Source organism: Salminus brasiliensis, chromosome 15 (assembly GCF_030463535.1).
Source record: "Salminus brasiliensis chromosome 15, fSalBra1.hap2, whole genome shotgun sequence".
In the NCBI taxonomy this organism is placed as follows: Eukaryota; Metazoa; Chordata; class Actinopteri; order Characiformes; family Bryconidae; genus Salminus; species Salminus brasiliensis.
Genome location: NC_132892.1, coordinates 31,803,919 through 31,825,631, shown reverse-complemented (window position 1 = coordinate 31,825,631; position 21,713 = coordinate 31,803,919). Strand labels below are relative to the sequence as shown.

Here is a 21,713-nt window from a genome sequence, read left to right as displayed (position 1 = left end):
TTTCATAGACGCTCCAAAGAAAGTCTGGGTGTCCATCAGTCCCTCTGGTAAAATACTGCAGGGCAGTTCAGTTAATCTGACCTGCAGCAGTGATGCAAACCCACCTGTGCAGAACTACACCTGGTTTAAAGAAGGTGGAGGCTCACCTGTAGGATCTGGACACAGTTACAGTGCTGTACAGAGTGGATCCTACTACTGTGTAGCTCAGAATACATTCGGCTCTCAGACAGCAGCTGCAGTGCCGGTTACTCTAGAAGGTGTTAATGGTGGGAAAAGATACATTAAGTTGAATATCTCTCATTAATATTCATAAAAATTAGCATAATTTCTAACTGAGTTTGTCTGTTATCTGCACACAGGGGTCAAGAGTATTGGTCTGTATGCAGCTGTTGGAGTGTCCGCTGGCTGTTTGTTGGTCATTGGTTTTATTGTGTGTGTAAGGTAAGAGTATGAAGCTTAGATGATCAACAAGCTGAAAAAATGAACATTAAAATGAATATTAATGCAGATTATAATTATCATCATTACTAATTTTCAGGAGAAGGACAAGAGTTGATGGGAACAATGTTCAGTATGCTACTGTCAAGTTTACCCGCACTGGTGCTCGTGGCAGGTGAGAGGAACCGACCTTATCAAACTTGCTTAGACCAGTCTACCTGAGACAGGATGATATAAACAGTACAGTCTGACATTGCAAATGACTGTACCTAAGCTAACAGCTAAAGTTTGTCTGACCTATTTTGATCAGTTTTCTTCATGTATTATTTTCTTAGGCTAAAATCTTAGCTTTAGGTCTTTAGCCTTAGGTCTAGAGTCTGAGTTAAGCCCCCATCTCTGAAACTAGACAAAGAAAAAAAATAGAAAATCACACATGGATAAATGTCATGAAAAAGACGTCAGGCTATGCTAGCATTTCTGTAAACACAGCAATAAGTGGACTCGTCTTTTAGACTGCTCCTGTAATATTTACCATATTTTCTGTGTTTCTGCAGGTCTACTGCTTCCACCCTTGCAGATCCCTCCATTATCTACAGCCATGTGAAATAAAAGATGTTCATACTTAGAGAAAATAAAGTCCAACAATTAAAACATAATTCAAAATATTTCTTGTCCAGTGGAGGAGAAAGCCTTCACAGAAAATGCTTCTGAAGATATTGAATGCCTAGTTTGTGTTTGGTAGAACTTTTTCGTCTTCTTTTTTTACGACTTCTTCGTATTTTTACTGTTACAGCTTTTTTTTCTTCATTTATTGTTGATACACACCAATGACTGTAGAAAACATGGACGCTGTGCTTCCGTTCCCTTCAGTTCTATAGAAATTAAGCCAAAACTGTCCACCATGTTCTCAAATTTGCAACCAGAGACCAAAGGCAGAGTCAGACTCGCCTACTTCATTTAGTAGACCCGCCCCTCTGGCAGACCAAGCCTCAGTGTCTCAGACCACCTTCATTGAGCTTACAGCGAAGAAGCAGAGCGGATTTCCCCCTGGATTCCCATTTTGTCCAGTAAATGGACGCTCCAACAGTAAAAGTGAAGCTCATGTAAGTTCCTCTACAACTCACCTCCTCCATGTAAGGAACAGAAAGGGGGACATGCAGACTAACTGCTGAGGTTTGGGGACACTGGAGATGAAAAGACAGTTTAGAGAAAAATGAGATGGTAAATGGGCAGAGTTATTTAATTGAAACATATGGGAATGACTGGCGCTACATATCGTACTGCAACCAGCCAGTAGAGGCACTACTGTGGTTGCTTCGCTTTTGAGATATGCTGCTGTCCGTGTTTTCTACAGTCTTTAGTATAAACCTTAAACCAGTCTGTATTCTGCTTCACTCAAGTCCCACTTGTTAAAGGTCTATGGGCCTTTTACTTTTATTTCTAAGAAAACTTGAGATCATTGTAATGGAAGTGGATGTAAAAAGGTCTTATTCCAGGTAATTATGGGATGTTTCTATTAGTCTATTCATCAGGATCTTTTGACACACTGTAAAAAACAACTGCCAGATTCACATTATGGAGGAAAAGGGAAAAAATTGAGATATATAATTTTTCAGTATATTTTTATGTTGTGTCCTAAAGTCATGTGCAAAAGTTCAGTAGAGGACATACTTGTTCACGCTTAGAATATCAACAGTACATATTTACATACGACTATGTCTGCAGCTTCAGCATGTGTTCTGTATTTTTATTTAATTACATGATGTTGTGTTTGAGCTTTAACATTTAGAAGTTTTGGATTTCTCCTTGAGAAATACAAATTTGATTTTAACTATTAAAAAATCTTTAAAACAATTATTATTTAGAAGTGTCAAAAAGAAATAAGGTATTACACTTCTATCCAGTCTGAGAGTTCTGACTGTTGAGGAAAGAGAGGCGTTCTGTAGGGGGAGCTTCTGATTAGGGGAAAATAAAGTGTAAAAGAGCCACAGAATGCACTTATTGTTTCTTCTGAATCAAGGCTATTAAAAAAGAGTTTCTCCTGCTTTTGTTGGAGTAACAGTAGTATCAGTTGGAGTTTGTTGGAGTATATACAAGGGGAGAAGGCTTTCTACAAGGTTTGGAGGAGCACAGCTGTGAGGATTTTATTGCATTTAGTGACAAGAGTTTTAGTAAGGTCTGGATGTTGGATGACCACCACCTCATCCCCAACCTCCTAACTCCTCCCAAAAGTACAGTGGCTTGCCAAAGTATTCATGACCTTTATCACATTTTGTCACCTTACAACCACAAACGTAAATGTATTTTTGAGATTTTAAGTGATAGACCAACACAAAGTAGCACATAAACTATAAACTATTTTCTATTTAACTCTTACAACCTTTACATTAAAACTGGTACTGGTAAATAACTGGTACTGAACTGGTAAATATAATACTGTATATTTTATACATTCTTAGAATTCAATTGTATTCTATGGAATCTGTGTCTTCTATACTATAGAGACTGAGTTTTTATGTATGTTTTGTGATCTACTGAATGAAAGATGGTGTAGAAATAAAGTCTGCTAGTTTTCACCAGATGAAGAGTCAGTTGAGTCTCTACAGAGCTCCAGATATCAGTCAGTCAGTGATAGGTCTGATGGGACAGAGTGCATGTAGTTACACCTACATTCCTCTAGATGACAGCATGAACCAACAGTAGATAATAAACCAGCTCTGACATCATCACCACAGAGACCAATCAGAATAGAAGAACCACAAACCAGACAGAGAGAGAGAGAGAGAGAGAGAGAGAGAGAGAGAGAGAGAGAGAGAGAGCAGTAAAAGTGAAAGCTTTCTATGTAGCTGATAAACTTTTACAACACACTGAATTCATGTTTGAAGGGAAATCAAATTCAGGAAGGTCCAGTTAGAGGATGGTTCCTCAAGCTAAGGTCAGAATCATGGTAATGTCTGACCTGCATTATGATTCAGGGCCGTATCCTGTTTACTGAAGTAGTCTAGTAGCTCTACCAGCACTTTATGCAGCAACACCTGAACCTCCAATAAACTACAGTACAATTCAGCTCATTTCAGCAATATTTACACTGAACTGAACCAATAATAAAGAAGAAATCCTCTAAATAAATCTTCTTTTCTCATTTCAAGTGAGCGACCTACTTTTACTGCTTCAGGAACGAAGCTCAGGAGGTTAGCTCTAAACAACACGACTTTCCAGCCCAAATCCTCTCAGATTCAGAGCGGCTTTTCTCTCCATAGAAGATCAGCACACTTAATAACATCCGACTGAAATGTGGAGCATGTTCTAGAGAGTTTATGGGGAAGAATTCCTCACACTGAACATCAGTCCTTATTTAGCCTCCATCCAGAAGAGCTGAGAGAGAATCCTGTCAGAACATCAACAAACTCATCCAGTTAAAGCCTGAAAGACTCTTATTATTATACCATGCTCTGATATTGAGAGAGAATCCTGTCAGAACATCAACAAACTCCTCCAGTTAAAGCCTGAAAGACTCTTATTATTATACCATGCTCTGATATTGAGAGAGACTCCTGTCAGAACATCAACAAACTCATCCAGTTAAAGCCTGAAAGACTCTTATTATTATACCATGCTCTGATATTGAGAGAGAATCCTGTCAGAACATCAACAAACTCCTCCAGTTAAAGCCTGAAAGACTCTTATTATTATACCATGCTCTGATATTGAGAGAGAATCCTGTCAGAACATCAACAAACTCCTCCAGTTAAAGCCTGAAAGACTCTTATTATTATACCATGCTCTGATATTGAGAGAGAATCCTGTCAGAACATCAACAAACTCATCCAGTTAAAGCCTGAAAGACTCTTATTATTATACCATGCTCTGATATTGAGAGGGAATCCTGTCAGAACATCAACAAACTCCTCCAGTTAAAGCCTGAAAGACTCTTATTATTATACCATGCTCTGATATTGAGAGAGAATCCTGTCAGAACATCAACAAACTCCTTCAGTTAAAGCCTGAAAGACTCTTATTATTATACCATGCTCTGATATTGAGAGAGAATCCTGTCAGAACATCAACAAACTCCTCCAGTTAAAGCCTGAAAGACTCTTATTATTATACCATGCTCTGATATTGAGAGAGAATCCTGTCAGAACATCAACAAACTCATCCAGTTAAAGCCTGAAAGACTCTTATTATTATACCATGCTCTGATATTGAGAGAGAATCCGGTCAGAACATCAATAAACTCCTCCAGTTAAAGCCTGAAAGACTCTTATTATTATACCATGCTCTGATATTGAGAGAGAATCCTGTCAGAACATCAACAAACTCCTCCAGTTAAAACCTGAAAGACTCTTATTATTATACCATGCTCTGATATTGAGAGGGAATCCTGTCAGAACATCAATAAACTCCTCCAGTTAAAGCCTGAAAGACTCTTATTATTATACCATGCTCTGATATTGAGAGAGAATCCTGAACATCAACAAACTCATCCAGTTAAAGCCTGAAAGACTCTTATTATTATACCATGCTCTGATATTGAGAGGGAATCCTGTCAGAACATCAATAAACTCATCCAGTTAAAGCCTGAAAGACTCTTATTATTATACCATGCTCTGATATTGAGAGAGAATCCTGAACATCAACAAACTCATCCAGTTAAAGCCTGAAAGACTCTTATTATTATACCATGCTCTGATATTGAGAGAGAATCCTGAACATCAACAAACTCATCCAGTTAAAGCCTGAAAGACTCTTATTATTATACCATGCTCTGATATTGAGAGAGAATCCTGTCAGAACATCAACAAACTCCTCCAGTTAAAGCCTGAAAGACTCTTATTATTATACCATGCTCTGATATTGAGAGAGAATCCTGTCAGAACATCAACAAACTCATCCAGTTAAAGCCTGAAAGACTCTTATTATTATACCATGCTCTGATATTGAGAGAGAATCCTGTCAGAACATCAACAAACTCATCCAGTTAAAGCCTGAAAGACTCTTATTATTATACCATGCTCTGATATTGAGAGAGAATCCTAGTAGTAATAAGTACCACTTTATGTCAAAAAGATTTACGCCTGTGGGAAATTCCCACTGGAATGTGACGTCACGTGTTGTGAATGTGATGTCACTTGGGGGGGTGTCGTCACTCGGGAATTGTCCCATATGACATATGTCCCATATGACATCATCACAAGTCAAGTCAAGTCAGATTTATTTGTATAGCGCTTTTTACAAGAGAGAGGTTTTGTCACTGTTAAGAAGAAGGACGTTATGTGACATCCAGAGTTTTATATCCTTTACACAGTCCTCCATTTTCTGTAATCTAAATTTATCGTCAGGTTTGGCTGATATATAGAGCTGTGTGTCATCTGCATAAAAATGGAAATTAATGCCATGTCTGCTTATAACTGAGCCCAGTGGTAACATGTATAATGTAAATAATACCGATCCTAAAATTGAGCCTTGCGGAACTCCATATCTTACTTCTGTGTACTTTGAAGATAAATCTTTTGTCTTTACGAACTGATAGCGTCCCGTTAGATATGATTTGAACCACAATAGGGCTGTTCCTATGATTTCAACCATGTTCTCTAACCTTTCTATTACTATAGTATGATCTGTTGTTTCAAAGGCTGCACTGAGGTCTAGTAGAGCTAATAAAGATACATAGCCTTGATCAGAGGCAAGAAGGAGATCATTTGTAATCTTCACTAGAGTTGTCTCTGTGCTGTGATTGGGTCTAAATCCAGATTGGAATTTCTCGTACATGTCATTCTTACTCAGGTATAAGCAGAGTTGTTGGGCCACAGCTTTTTCTAATATCTTAGATAGGAATGTTAAGTTGGAGAAGAGTCTGTAGTTAGACAATACACTCGGATCAAGATTTGGTTTCATGATTAAAGGTTTTATGACTGCTAATTTAAGGGTTGTACGGCGGTTATTGTGCACTTTAGACAGTGTTGGGGGGGTGGCTCAGGAGATTAGATAATGATATTACTGAGCTTTGAGGTAGAATATTTAGATGATCAATGCTAACAGCCAAGGTTAGGACTAAATCTAGGGTATGATTACAGTTATGTGTGGGCCCAGTTACGTTTTGTATGATTCCGACAGAATTTAAAATTGGTACAAACACCTTTTTTAATGGATTGTCTGCTTTTTCAATATGAATATTAAAGTCTCCTACTATTATAACTTTGTCGCTGCACACTGTCAAGTCTGCAGCAAAATTAGTGTGAATGCATTTTTATTTGTGGCTGGATTTGACATATTATTGTAGAGAATCTCAAAAGAAGTGAAGGTGTTACAGTGTTTTTGAATAATCTCTAGTGTATTCTGGTAGATTATACATACTCCACCTCCTCTGCCTGATAATCTAGGGCTATGTACATTTATATAACCTGTGGGCAGAAAACGTCTAGTTTCTGATCACATATAATTTCATTTACGATGACTGCTTTCGAGGTTAATGATCTACTATTAAGAAGACCGAGCTTTAGGTCTGAGGTGGTGCTGTTATAGTTTGATTGTGAGAATTTAACACTGATTAAATTATTAAAACGTGCTGGTCTAGATGTTCTATGTTTGGGTTTAATTCGGGGCACAGACACAGTCTCAATACGGTTAAACCTGGGTGACTCCTCAAAGCAGCTCGCAGACGGTGGGTTTAGCCGGTCTGTCTGCGGCCTGGTCCCGGCTCTGGATTGTCAGCAGTCTTTAACGCTACTCTGCCGACTAACTAGCAGACTAGTCAGACCCGTGTGGAGTGGACACCATCCCTACCTAAATAAAAAAAACAGGCTTGCCCTCAAACTTTAACCAATTATCTATGAAGCCCACATGATTTTCAGCGTGGTGTTCCAGTGGGCTAGCTTCGGCCTTAGCCCTAGCATTAGCCTTAGCTTTCCGGCTACTGTCAGAAAAAAGCTAAGCACTGACCATGAAGCCACCCCCACAGGTTATATAAATGTACATAGCCCTAGATTATCAGGCAGAGGAGGTGGAGTATGTATAATCTACCAGAATACACTAGATATTATTCAAAAAGGGGGGGGGGGGTGCTAGCTCTCCCTAAGACATCCGGGGCTGCTACCAGTATCCTTTAGTGACACTTGCTCTCTATCCTTTAGCTCTCTATCTTTGTGTGTGTGAATATTTTTTATCCAATTTCTTTTTCCTACCATAGGAGTGTGTGAAATTTAAGATACTTCTTTATCATTCCCACATCAACAAATGCAATATTTTTAAGCAATATACAGACAACATAATTGTAAATAAATATACAGGCGACAGCTGTGCTGAAGACCCACGGTGTAGTCAAAAACAAGCTCCTAACTTTTTATGCTTTGACGTTTGCAAAAAACAAAATACGGTATAGATTTCCATGAACCAGCTGTTGCTCTCTGTCACACGTGAATTGTCCCCACTGTAGAAGCTTGGGAATTAATTTATGAAATTGTTCCACAGTTTTTCTGTGTGTGAGAAAAGTAAGCAGCGCGTTTCCATCAAACAGCTGCCCCTTTCTGTAAAACATGACAAAAACATAAATGGTCGGGGGTGACGTTAGGGGTGGAAACAAAAGTAGCGGTACAGAACTGCTTTAAAAACCCCACCTCTGACCGTAGGTCCTCCACACATCACCAGCGAAAGAGCGGGACCCCAAACCCACACACATCCACTTTGAGGAAACTCAGTATGGATTCCAGCCAACTTCCCAAGGAGGATCTTGAACTGATCGGACTACTTTCACCAAGGAAACGTACGAAGAATGCGCACGAAAAAACCTGCATTTGCACAACGTACCCGTTTCCCTGTGGCCTAAATATGTTGCGAATGGGTGTAGAGGATCTCACGCCTAAGGCCGAAGATACTGCAAAGGCTCAAAATATTTTCAAGGCCTGCAACTTTCCTCCGGAATACTGGCCGTCTGTTATCAGAGAGGACATCAGGTCTGAAAATGTCGTTTCGAGGGTGAAACCTCCGGGGGATAAACGGGATAAAAGGATGATGAGAAACAAAATGTCACGCTGGGGAAAAGAAGACCGAGCGACTTTGATTTCCGGTACTCTGATACTGTTCAAACGACGCCAGATTAAAGACTTTGAGGGGAAATGGTCTCTGGTCATTTTACCCAAAAAGAACAAAAACGGGGGACGTTACGTAGGTTTTCACAAGTGCACCTTTTCTGAGAACTGTAACCTGAGCAATGTGACGCTGAGAGAGAGAGAGAGAGAGAGAGAGAGCGAGAGAGAGAGCGAGAGAGCGAGAGAGAGAGAGAGAGAGAGAGAGAGCGAGAGAGAGAGAGAGCGAGAGAGAGAGCGAGAGAGCGAGAGAGAGCGAGAGAGAGCGAGAGAGAGCGAGAGAGCGAGAGAGCGAGAGAGCGAGAGAGCGAGAGCGAGAGAGCGAGAGAGCGAGAGCGAGAGCGAGAGAGAGAGAGAGAGCGAGAGCGAGAGCGAGAGCGAGAGCGAGAGCGAGAGAGCGAGAGAGCGAGAGCGAGAGCGAGAGCGAGAGAGAGAGAGAGCGAGAGCGCTCTACATGCTCAATCAAACCATCCCGAAAACATGACCGGTTGGTGAAATCCATTCTATGCTGGTTCAGACACGAAACACCAGACCCACCGTTCACGATTCGGGCTCCTCTGTGTCTGTAAGGAAAGGTGACTGATAAGCGTTAAGGTGAGATCAGCCTTTCAACAACGACGCACAACTCTGATCATCTCAGGCTATACGGACCAGAACAACGCCTACAGAGTTCAGCTGGAGGTGCGAAGGCTGAGGTCGTACGGCTAGAAGGTTTGTGTGAAAATGACGAGGATCAATGGGTTTACTTTTTCACTCCACTCGAAAATGAGACCGAGGAGATCATTGAAGGTTTGCTGCTGGAATCTGAACTTTTAGACATCTATGAAACGACCCGTCACATTTTGACCGGTAAGTAAAACGGGTTTTTGTTTGTTTGTTTGTTTGTTTGTTTTACCTTAATCAGCTTCCAGAGTTCATGTGTAAGAGATGCCTTATGTTTGACTATTCAAATCAAAAAACTCGTTTTCATGTATTTCATGTTATATATATACACACACACATATATATATATATATATATATATATATATATATATATATATATATATATATTATATAATATATAATATATAAAGCATTATATAAATAATATATAATATATAAAGCATGTTTTATATTATTAATACGACGTATTATGATATTTAGCATATTTAAAAATAGAATCCAATATATATATGTGTGTGTGTGTGTGTGTGTGTGTGTATTACTTATTTTACTTTTTTACTTACTCCTGAGAGAATATTTTAGTCCCATCGAGGCATCTTTGGCGGTAAAACGGGACTGAAAGGCGTAGCGGGGGCAGGAAACGCCATCCACTGTCAAACAAAGATTCTACATCAAAGTGATGAAAATGTAAAGGGTTGCGAGTGTAAGACCTGCTAAAGGCTAAAGTGAGTCTCACGCCCGTCAAGATGATGACTTTTCTGACGTACAGCAGAGTCGACAGTGTGCGTAGTTTATAGCCGGGTTTTGATCAGAAGACATCAAAACAAGTTCGTTTTTATTATGCACCAGTCTAAGTCTCACGTCCACGGAAGTTTTTTCCTGAACTCCAAAATCGCTGTGTACGTGTCTCAGCAGTTAAACAAACAACAGTAAATAAAACGGCTCCGTTCGCTGAATTCGCTCCTCCACGTCAGACCCTGGTTCTCTCCAGTGGACGATTTAGCGAGCTATTAAATCCTGATACGCGTCTCCCGAACCTGCTAAGAAGAAATCAACGGAACCGGTGTCTGTGAATGGACGTGATAGGCGGCGTTCCCACATATTTGTAGGATTCGATGCTGGTTTGTGTCATAGGCAGAGTAAATAAGTCCAACTCTGATTTCATACACTCTGTAGAAGCGGGGTGTATCAGAGACATGTTTGTTGTTTGTTTGTTTTTTCTTATTATTATTCTTGTAAAAATAAATCGGGATTCACGTAAACTTTTTCCCTCTTATTCAGAGGATGATTCTACTTCTCCATAGAAGGTCCAGCGCCTGCTTTCTCAAAACTCCTTTTCCAAGACCAATGCTCCTGTCACTCCCGCGCCGCCGCGCCCGCCCCAGGGGCGGTCCCGGGACGCGGCTCACAGGCGATCACGAACTCCCCCTATCACGGTCATGTCACGGACTCTAATTATGAAAAGGACTTTTATGTTGACACTCATGTTTTGTTCTCGCTTCACGGTTCTGTTGCTTTCCTGTGTCTGACTTCACGCTCTGTTGGTGTGTTTCACCTGTGGACTGGTGTATTTAAGGAGGGCTAGCGCAAGCAGCCAGGGCTGAGAATTTACTTTAGTTAACGCTTAGTAGCTCTGGTCATCTCTGGTCATCTCAGGTAAACACTGGGTTGGATCTGGTGTCTCGTAGTGCTGGCATTATCCGTTGGGCTCTCCAACGGCCTCTGCTAATGCAAGCTTAACCTCCTCTGTCTAGGGACTCCGGTGTGGCTGCCGAACCGCTACTGCCTGCTCACCTTCGGTCATAGAGCACCGTAAGGAGTATCAGGGGCTTGTTCGTGGGAGTGCGCTCTGCGTGGGAAGTCAGCTCTGGTGCGCGCTCTAGTTATCGCCTGTGTTCTGGTAAGCTAGCCCCGTCATAGTATCGGTTCTGTTGTTTGGGTTCGGCAGCGGATTCCTCGGCTCCGGAGGTCCAGTAAGTCTCGGAAGCGCCTGACCCGCGCGGTCTTTCTGTTTCACGGTTTTCCCCAGGCCCTGCCTGTAGGTTTAGGTTTTCTGTATCGTTCTGGCTCAGCCCTGGCACGCAAGCCTAGCCCCCGTCCCTCACCAGCCACAGGTGTGCTCTTTGGTTTGCCCAGTTTGGTTGTCACGTTTGTCTTTTGTTCATCATTAACCCTGTTAATCTGTTGCTGCTTTTTCCTTGTTTTCTGCCCTTTTGCGTTAATAAACTCTCTTGCTTTGGTCCATCTCCTGCGAGTGTTCTCCCTCATTGACCCAGTGGATCATGACAGCTCCAGAGGTTTGGTCTTGGAAAATGAGTTTTGACATGTACAGGGAATCTTTTCCGGGACTTAGGTTTGGTTTGCCGTGTTTTTCAAAAAAGGTTTCAGTCTAGTCCGTCCACACCTGAAGACGACTGCTCAGAACATTGCTAAAGATGTTTCTGCTGTGGCGGACAAAGCGGTTCAAAGAATTATGGACCGTCAAGAGGGCACGGGTCTTACCGCGCTCAGGCGCGTGCACATGCGTGTCTAAACCCCCCCATAAAAACAGAGGATCTCGTTACAAAGGAGACGCTCTAAGCAAAGGGACTGAGGCGCTGGACCTTCTATGGAGAAGTAGAATCAGCCTCTGAAAAAGACCAAAACCGCGAATAAGAGGAAAAAAGTTGAATCCCGATTTATTTTAAAAAGAAGAGAGAAAACAAACAACAAACATGTCTCTGATACACCCCGCTTCTACAGAGTGTATGAAATCAGAGTTGGACTTATTTACTCTGCCTATGACACAAACCAGCATCGAATCCTACAAATATGTGGGAACGCCGCCTATCACGTCCATTCACAGACACCGGTTCCATTGATTTCTTCTTAGCAGGTTCGGGAGACGCGTATCAGGATTTAATAGTTCGCTGTTGTACCTGACCTGCAAAATTACGAATCCGGACGGTTCTGATTTAGCGCACGACACCAAGGTCGGTTTGATCAACTACCTTATCGCGAGCATTTTTAGCCAGGTGGACGTTTCTCTGGGCGATAAACTGATTTCCCAGATCAGTTCGGCCTACGCCTTCCGAACCGTCATAGAGTGTTTGCTGAATTATTCTAAGGAGACCCTGGGATCTCAATTTTCCGCAGGCATGTTTAGAATGGATACTGCGGGCATATGGACGACGCTGACCCCACTGGAGAGAACCAGGGTCTGGCGTGGAGGAGCGAATTCAGCGAACGGAGCCGGGTCTTTTGTTTTGTTTAACTGCTGAGACACGTACACAGCGATTTTGGATTTCAGGAAAAACTTCCGTGGACGTGAGACTTATACTGGTGCATAATTAATTAATAAACTAATTTGTTTTGATGTCTTCTGATCAAAACCCGGCTATAAACTACGCACACCGTCGACTCTGCTGTACGTCAGAAAAGTCATCGTCTCGACGGGCCTGAAACTCACTCATGTCTCCGCACTGATGAGTTCAAATGCCAAGTATCCGCTGGAACGTGTGACCGTTAAACTGATCGGTGCCCACGCCGGTAACCGCTGATCCAGTCAAGATCATTTGTTTCTGGGACAAGTGTCTAAATTTATAGCTTTGGGATTCGGCCTTTAGCAGGTCTTACACTCGCAACCCTTTAAATTTTCATCACTTTAATGTAGAATCTTAATTTTGACAGTGGATGGCGTTTCCTGCCCCCGCTACGCCTTTCAGTCCTGTTTTACCGCCAAAGATGCCTCCATGAGACTGAAATATTCTCTCAGAAGTAAGTAAAAAAGTAAATAAATACGTATATAACATGGATTCTTTTTTTAAATATGCTAAATACGTAATACGTAATAATACCTTGTATTAATAATACAAAACATAATACAAAACATGCTATATGATTAATCAGTGTAGTTAAACACATTTATGTCAAAAACATGATAAATATGGATTTGGAACAATACAATGTTATTTTGTCTACATTAAGATTATTTATATTTATATATATATATATATATATATATATATACACACACACACACACACACACACGAGTTGAGGAACATTTCGTTTAAAAAAAGAAAATGACAGCGTGCAGAAAAACAAAGCGGTAACAGTAGCAGCAGCATTTTTTTATTTTTAACTTTCATTAGAATTCTATACAGGGATGCAGCAGCGTCTTCACACTGATCACTAAACTCCTCAGTGTGAAAATAACGAATCAAAGGGATTTTTGGAAAGATAGTCGGACGAAGATTCTTCAGCTGTCAAATCATTTGGCAGCTGGTCGTAAAACTTTTTCAGGATACTCATTACAAATCCATCCGGCTGGTCGGTAACTCCAAACTCCAGAAGCATGGTCTCGCATTCATCCAGGACGCTGAATCACTTTTGTTTTAACACGTCTAGGAAACGAACCGGCACACCTTCCAGGCAGGTGTGTTGATTTTGTGATGGATGGTCAATTGTACACACCTCACACTGTTGCTCATTCCACTCTCTGATCATGTCCTTTAGAGCTCGTGCGCAGATCGTTTCCAAAAGCTTTGACATTTCTGTCATTTGATAATTTCTTGGTTCCCCGTTTCACTCTCCAGACACGTTTCAAAACCTTTTTCTTCTTCACGTCGACCAATCTCCTCATCCTTCACCTAATCATCATCAACAACCTCTGATTCTTTAACATCCACATTTTTTACATCCTCAGACCCGTCGCTCACCCTTGTTCATCATTATCATCGCGCCCGGAGGATGTCGGGTTTGTCATATTTGCGTTCAGTTTATTGTTTTTAAATTCATCTTCGTCGTCCTGGTCATTTTGACTGGTCAGCAGCACTCTCTCATTCCAGGTAGGTCGCAGTCGCCTTCAGTCACCTTTCCTTACAGACACAGGAGTCCGAATCGTGAACGGTGGGTCTCGTTTTTTGTGTCTGAACCAGCATAGAATGGATTTCACCAAACGGTTTTGTTTCGGGATGGACTGAGCTCTCTCACACTCTCTCTCTCTCTCTCTCTCTCTCTCAGCGTCTCATTGCTCAGGTTACAGTTCTCAGAAAAGGTGTACTTGTGAAAACCTACGTAACGTTCCCCGTTTTTGTTCTTTTTGGGTAAAATGACCAGAGACCATTTCCCCTCAAAGTCTTTAATCTGGCGTCGTTTGAACAGTATCAGAGTACCAGAAATCAAAGTCGCTCGGTCTTCTTTTCTCCAGCGTGACGTTTTGTTTCTCATCATCCTTTTATCCCGTTTATCCCCCGGAGGTTTCACCCTCGAAACGACATTTTCAGACCTGATTTCCTCTCTGATAACAGACGGCCAGTATTCCGGAGGAACGTTGCAGGCCTTGAAAATATTTTGAGCCTTTGCAGTATCTTCGGCCTTAGGCGTGAGATCCTCTACGCCCATTCGCAACTTTTTAGGCCACAGGGAAACGGGTACGTTGTGCAAATGCAGGTTTTTTCGTGCGCATTCTTCGTACGTTTGCTTGGTGAAAGTAGTCCGATCAGTTCAAGATCCTCCTTGGGAAGTTGGCTGGAATCCATACGGAGTTTCCTCAAAGTAGATGTGTGTTGGGTTTGGGGTCCCGCTCTTTCGCTGGTGATGTGTGGAAGACCTAAGGTCAGAGGTGGGGTTTTTATAGCAGTTCTGTACCGCTACTTTTGTTTCCACCCCTAACGTCACCCCCAAACATTTACTATTATGTTTTTGTCACGTTTTACAGAAAGGGGCAGCTGTTTGATGGAAACGCGCGCCTTACTTTTCTCAAACCCAAACGTCAAACCAAAAGAAATTAGGACTTCTCTCTGACTAAGGGTCTTTTGGCGCGCACACACAGGAAAACTGTGGAACAATTTCATACATCATTACATAATCCTAGGGTAGGAAAAATAAATTGGAAAAAAAAGTCCTCCTGTGGTAAAAAAATTGTAAAAATATTCGCACACACCTACCTAGGCGATGATGTCATATAGGACAATTCCCGCGTGACACCCCCAAGTGACATCACATTTGTAAACACATGGTCTTAAATCTTTTTGGCATAAAGTGATACTTATTACTACTAATCCTGTCAGAACATCAACAAACTCATCCAGTTAATAGCATGATTGTCTAAATATGTTAGAACTGCATAATAATTCTGAATAAATGAATTTCTTCTTTCTTAACAGAAACTTTTCAAAAGTGCATTTCCTCAACCAGTAAATGCTGGGATATAAGTGCAACCTATTAAAAGTAGAACAATGTAAATATCAGGACTAGCCATCCATAGAGTATTTAAGTCAGAGTTGCTATCAGATCAGTATTTAGAATTGGCAGATACTTGGAAATCTGGTATTGGTTATGGAAAGGAAAGAGTGGTATTGGTGCATCCCTAATGATGATGGTGATGAAGAAGATGGTGAACAGAATAGGGTGAAGGTGCAGCTTTCAGTGCTCCTCACTGGAGAAACTCAACACAATCATCGTCAACCTCTGACCCATAAGGGTGGGTGAGCTGTAGAGTGTTTTTAGCATTGGCACTCAAGAAATGACCAACCTTACCTGACCACCTAGAGAGACGTGGTCTGAGTGGTCAGAGATAATAAAAGGTCTAGTGTGAGAAAATGCAGCAGGAGTCTCTCACACGGACGATACCTTATGACGGCATCTTAACCACATCCCTTTAGTCTGTTTAAACTGATGAAGCTCCTCCAGTTCTCTGCATTCGTTCTCTGGGTTCAGGAGATGAGCGTCGCTCAATGAAGGTAGGAGAACACTCTCAGTGCTTTTAGAATTAGTGAAGAGTGATGAATTTAGAGTTAATGAGTGGAGAAATGAACTCGCTGAACAAGTGGAGTTGGACTGTTGGTCTCTAGAGGAGATTTCTACTGTAAACTTTCTGAAACTTTTTATTAAACACAGAAAAATATTCATCAGAAAAAATATGTCATCTAATGATCATTAAAATATGATGAAAAGTCACTTGTAAGGAACAGAAATAGTCTTCAGGATGAATGTTGAGAAATATTACAATCAGCCATAACATTAAAACCACCTGTCTAATACTATGTAGGCCTCCTAATGCAGCCAAAACAGCTCTGGCCTGTCTGTGCTTGAACTCCACAAGACCTCTGAAGGTGTCCTGTGGTATCTGGCACCAAGCAGCAGATCCTTGTAGTCTATGAGGTAGACCTTCCATGAGCATCAGTGAGCTTTTGGCTCTCCTGGAGCACTTTTCTTTTCGTAAGTACTGATATCTGAATACATGGTACACCCCACAAGATCTGCCTGTTCTGAGCCAGTTGGTTCTTGTCAAAGTGTCTCAGATTCTTATGCTTTCTTTTAACCTCATCTTAACCTTCAAGAACTAACTGTTCACTTGCTGCCTGATACATTAACCACCTGACAGGAGCCCTAGAACCAGATATTCCATGTTATTCACTTCACCTTTCAGTGGTTTTAATGTTGTGGCTAGAGTGAGGATTGAACCCATAACCCTAGGCCCTTGTTGCGAGGGTGGAGAAGTAGAAGTTACACATGCAGATCTTGTCTTGATCTGGAAGGCATGGCTGGAGCAGGGGGCGGAGTCTGTACAGTTTGAAATCCAGCAGTGCTGTTGCTGTGCAACACTTACCTGACAATACAAAGACACACTGTGCCAAGCTGGCCCATGACGAAGTGAAATGTTATTCTGGCATCATACAGAACCAGGAAATAACACATCACACGATTCACCTCTCCTCCATCTTGGATTTTCATGCCACGTCTGCCTCTGCCCCCATCCTCATTTCAGAACTCTCAATGGAGCCTCTTTATTCCACATACAGACCCAGTTCTAGTCCATCAGAGCTGGAGCAGCGTCCTCACTGAAATCCACTGGGGGGGCTGTCTGTTACTGACAGTGCGTCAATCTCTAGTGTGTAGCTCCACCCCCCTCACTCTCTCTGCCCAATAACATAAACTGCATCACATGACCAAATATGAAGCCTGTAAAAGCTCCCAGCCTCTCTCACAGCTCTCACTGTGTTGTGTTGAACAATAGATGACCACAATAGAAGTGGTTGCTATAGTGCTGTTAATCAGCTACTATGGGGTCGCAAGGTGGTTGCTATGCTGTTAATTGTGGTTGCTATGGTATTGTTCATCAGTTGCTGTACTAATCCAAGATGGTTGCTATGTTGTTGTCAAGTGGTTGCTATGCTGTTCCATGTTGTTGCTATGAGCTATTCAGTTGCATTAAGAGTTTAGTTAGATTACCTCCATCTCTCAGTGTTGATCACATGAAGATCAGATCTCCTGATGTTTTCAGAAAGGGGTCTCCTCATTTTCCACATGACTGTATGAACTGAAAGCCCGTGATTGGACAGATTTAGAGATATTGATGAGCTGTGAAATATTACTGATGTAAATAAACAGTATTGTGTGGTATATGTTCATACAGGCTGTGCTGATGATGTCACTCAGGATGTCTCTGACTGTTCCTTTGCTGTTTCTGATCTTCATCTCAGGTCATACAGAGCTGTCTCTTCTCATCATCATGTGATCCAAACTGTATTATTATTATTGTATGTGTGTGTGTGTGTTCATGGTTAACAGTTGTGTTTTCTGCAGTGTGTTGGTTTCTGCTCCTCTGCAGCTCCTCCTCCACTCTACTGCAAGAGCTGTGGAACTTCTCAGTTCTTTTAGCTCCAAATGAGCTCAGCCTATTGCAGCTGATTATTCCAAACTCAGCTGAAATGAACAGCCTTAGAAATGAGCTGAAGTGAGACTTTCTGCAGCAGCTTTACTGACTGAGACCCACAGAGTCTCCATTTACACACTTCTGGATTCTGTGTTGCAGGAGCTGTTGCTCAGGATTGGAGTGTGATATACAAGCCTACATCTATCTGTGCTCTAAAGGGGTCTACAGCAAACATGGTCTGCACTTACACATATCCAAAAGATCACTCAGTCCAAAAAACGTTCTGGAGTAAAGAGCTGGTTACAGATGGAGAACCTCCTGATCTGTTAGAGGATCCAGAGTACAGAGGCAGGGTTCAGTATCTTGGAGATAAACACAGCTATTGCACCTTCAGACTGGGTGATGTGAGAGAAAAGGACCAGAGGAAATACTACTTCAGATTTCTAACAGATAAAGGAGGAAAGTTTCAAGGTGCAGATGGAGTAGATCTTTCAGTCACAGGTAAGCTCCATCAGCAGAAATAAGACACTGTACTTCATTCACTGGTGAACAGGATTCCTCCAGCAGTTCTGTAATAGAATCACATCAGTCCTTCAAACCACACCTGAAGAACACTGCTTAGAACTGGAGAACCAGAATCCACAAAGCATTTCAGAGTAAGAGAGCTGATCTAGGATCAGTTTCTGTGAGTGAGATCTTCATAAACAGGACTGGATCTGATCCTAGGTCAGTATTTTAATTGAGTGATCAGGGTTTAGGTTTAGGTTTACTTTCAATTCTTCTTTAAGTTTGATTTCTTCTTTAAGACACCAGTGAGTTCTGACCCATTCATTCAGCTAATGTGAGGATGATGCAGTAGAAGTGGGTTTTCTCTTGTTGGCAGATCTCCAGGTGGAGGTTCCTGAGAGAGTGATAGAGGGAGGTGAAGTCACTCTCACATGTAAAACCACCTGCAGTCTGACTGTCAGATTAACATTCACCTGGTACAGAAATGGAGCTCCTTTATCCTCCAGAACTGACCAACTCCACCTGCAGTCGGTCAGCAGGGAGGATGGAGGCAGGTATCACTGTGCTGTAGAGGGTCGGAAGCTTCACTCTCCTGAGGTCACTCTTAATGTCAGATGTAAGTACAGATTCATTCATTCAGTCTCAGAAAACAAACAGAGCTGAGGGGTCATGCTGAACTGATTGTGCTCTAATTGAACCTAAAGCTGATGCAGCTTCAGGATTATCAGTGATCTCTGTCATAAGAGCATGTAAACCTCTCTAAACTCTTGGTGTTGATAACTCTATTTACAGCGCCCACCTCAATTACTGGCACCCCTCATGAAGATGTGTACTTAGGCTTCTAATAATACATTAATTTGTTTAAATAATATAGGAACTATGAAAAAAAGAGAAAAATCTTTACTTTTAATTCAAGTGCATTTATTTGGTGGGAAAAAATCCCACATCAAAAATAATTATTTTACATTAAATTATGTGTGCCAATGATGTTAATGTACAACCCCCTTTTGCCAACAAGACTTAATCTTCTTCTATAACATTTCACAATATGGGAGAATACAGAGAGAGGGATCATCCACTATTTCTCTTTGCACAATCTCTCTAAATTATCCAGAGAGATTTGGCCACATGTTTAGCGTTGTCATGGCGTTCTAGACCAGACACAGAGGGATGAACACTAGCATAGATGGAATCAAAGCAAGTTGTTCATTTGGCGAAACCAAATGAACCTGGGACTGGGAGGAACCAGGAGCTGAGCTGGCGTGAACGGCAAGCGCCGGGGGGAAAACCAAAAGGGGACAAGAAAGAAATCTTGTAGGCAGAGCCTTGGTTAAACAGGGGTTAACTTAAGTTGCACTAGACTGGCGCTATAACAACAAAAGGGGGAAGAGCTGGGGGAGCAGCTACTAATTGAAAACGGCAAGGCTGACTAAACCTGAAACCGAAAAGTGCTGCCGTGAGCATGGGTCGCCTAGCTGGGATGTGGGTAGCCAGTGAATCCTGACAGTGAGTGTGCGAGCCTCGCTGATAACGTGGTTAGCAGGGTGACCTGCTCCTGAACGCGGATACCGAGCCGAAGCTGACCTCAACACACCTCTAATCGTACGGGGAACCTCACCGGCGAACTTATAAGGCACGTTGTTGACACGTTTGACAATTAAATAAGGACCTGTAAACGGATCTTCGTCCGTAGGTCCTTGGTGGCCAACCAGACTCAATCCCCTGGCTCAAAGAACCACGCATCACAGCGAGTTCTGAGCCATCTCGGCCCAGACCAAATACTGGGACCAGTCGCTGGGGTATTTGTGGCAGTAGAGCCGTAGGAACTTCCCCAGCTCCTGGTTGGTGCGCTGAGACAAACACTCATTCCCAGGTGTTCCCAAAATGCCCCCCAGACCTGTGACGTGAACTGGGCCCCACGATTTGATACTATGTCCAAGGCATGAGCCGTGATAGATCAGTTTTCTTGGGGGGTTAGGTTCAGTCCATTCTCTGCATTGCCGTCAGCAATGCAGAGAATGGAATGAACCTAACCCCCCAAGAAAACTGATCTATCACGGTCATCACCACCGTGTTTCCCTCTGACTTGAGCAGATCCGTGACGAAGTCCACGGGCGCTTGGGTATAGGGTGTGGCATCAGCTTTCCTGACAGCAGCGTTCTCAGGGTCCTGCACTGAGCACATGCACGAGGCTCACCCGGTGGTAAGCAGGTGGTAAGTGCGGGCCCAGAGGATGGGGACACATGAGCCCAGACCACGAGTTTCTCCCGGAGCGCCGCCGGGACGAACACTTTGCCTGAGGGGCAAGAAGGGGGCATGCTGGTGCGTGCGAGAGCATGGGTTATCTCTGTATCCAGGTCCCACTGGAACACTATAGACACCCCTGGTGGCAAGATAGGCGCCGGCATGGACTCTCTCTCAAAATGTCGTCCAAAAAGACCACCACGGACCGTCAGAGGTAATCCTGGTAGTGCCAGTGCCCCTGGTTATCATAAAGGTTTCTTCCATTCATCCCCCTCCGTGATGCGCACCAGGCTGTACATGCTCCATAGGTCGCAACTGCTCGAGGGCAGATGGCACCAGGGGCATGGGATACGGGTAACGCTTTGTGATGGCATTCAGCATCCGATAGTCTATACATGGCCGCAGCCCCCCTCCCTTCTTTTGGATGAAAAAGAAACCAGAGGCTATGGGGGACTTGGAGGGTGTAATATAGCCCTGAGCTACAGCTTCTGTGATGCAATCCTCCATTGCCCGCTCCTCTTCGCCGTGAGGGGGTAGATCCAAGCCTTGGGCAACGTGGAACCCTCCACTAGGTCTATTGAACAGTCGTATGAGCGATGAGGGGGGAAGCTTGGTGGCTCTGGCCTTACTGAACACGTCCTGCATGTTGGCATACTTGGGGGGCAGGATGAACTGGGTCTCTGGTTCAGGGCTCTCTAGACATAGACGTGACTCGGAGGGGGGCTAGGCTGAGACAGTGATCACAACAATACGGGGACCAGGATACAATTTCCCGTTCAGGCCAGAAAATGTGGGGGTTATATTGGCTCAGCCAAGGCAACCCAAGTATCAGAGCGTGCTCAGAGACTGGGAGAACCAACAGGGACGCCTCCTCTTGGTGGAGAAAGCTGGCGGCTAACTTCACCTCGGCGGTGACTTGGGTGATAGGTCGGGGACCCACGGGCTGCCTGTCCAAGGTGGTGATGCTGAGAGGCCTCGGGAGCGGCTCGACCGGGATGTTGAGTTGCTCAATGATGTCCGCTTGCAGAAAGCTGCCCTCCGCCCCACAGCCGATCAACGCTGCAACGACACATGACTGGCACTGGCAGGAAACAACCACAGGCAATGTGATCGGCTGGGATACCAACCCCTGGAC

General features: G+C 42.9%; 1 protein-coding gene across 1 annotated transcript in view; it reads left to right on the top strand.

Annotated features, from left to right (window-relative positions):
* Positions 1-21,713, top strand: part of LOC140535540 (sialoadhesin-like) — a 49,232-nt gene that overhangs the window by 10,329 nt on the left and 17,190 nt on the right. Inside the window, 1 exon segment of the mRNA XM_072656940.1 lies at positions 18,711-18,950. Within this exon segment, the coding sequence (XP_072513041.1) occupies positions 18,711-18,950 (240 nt within the window).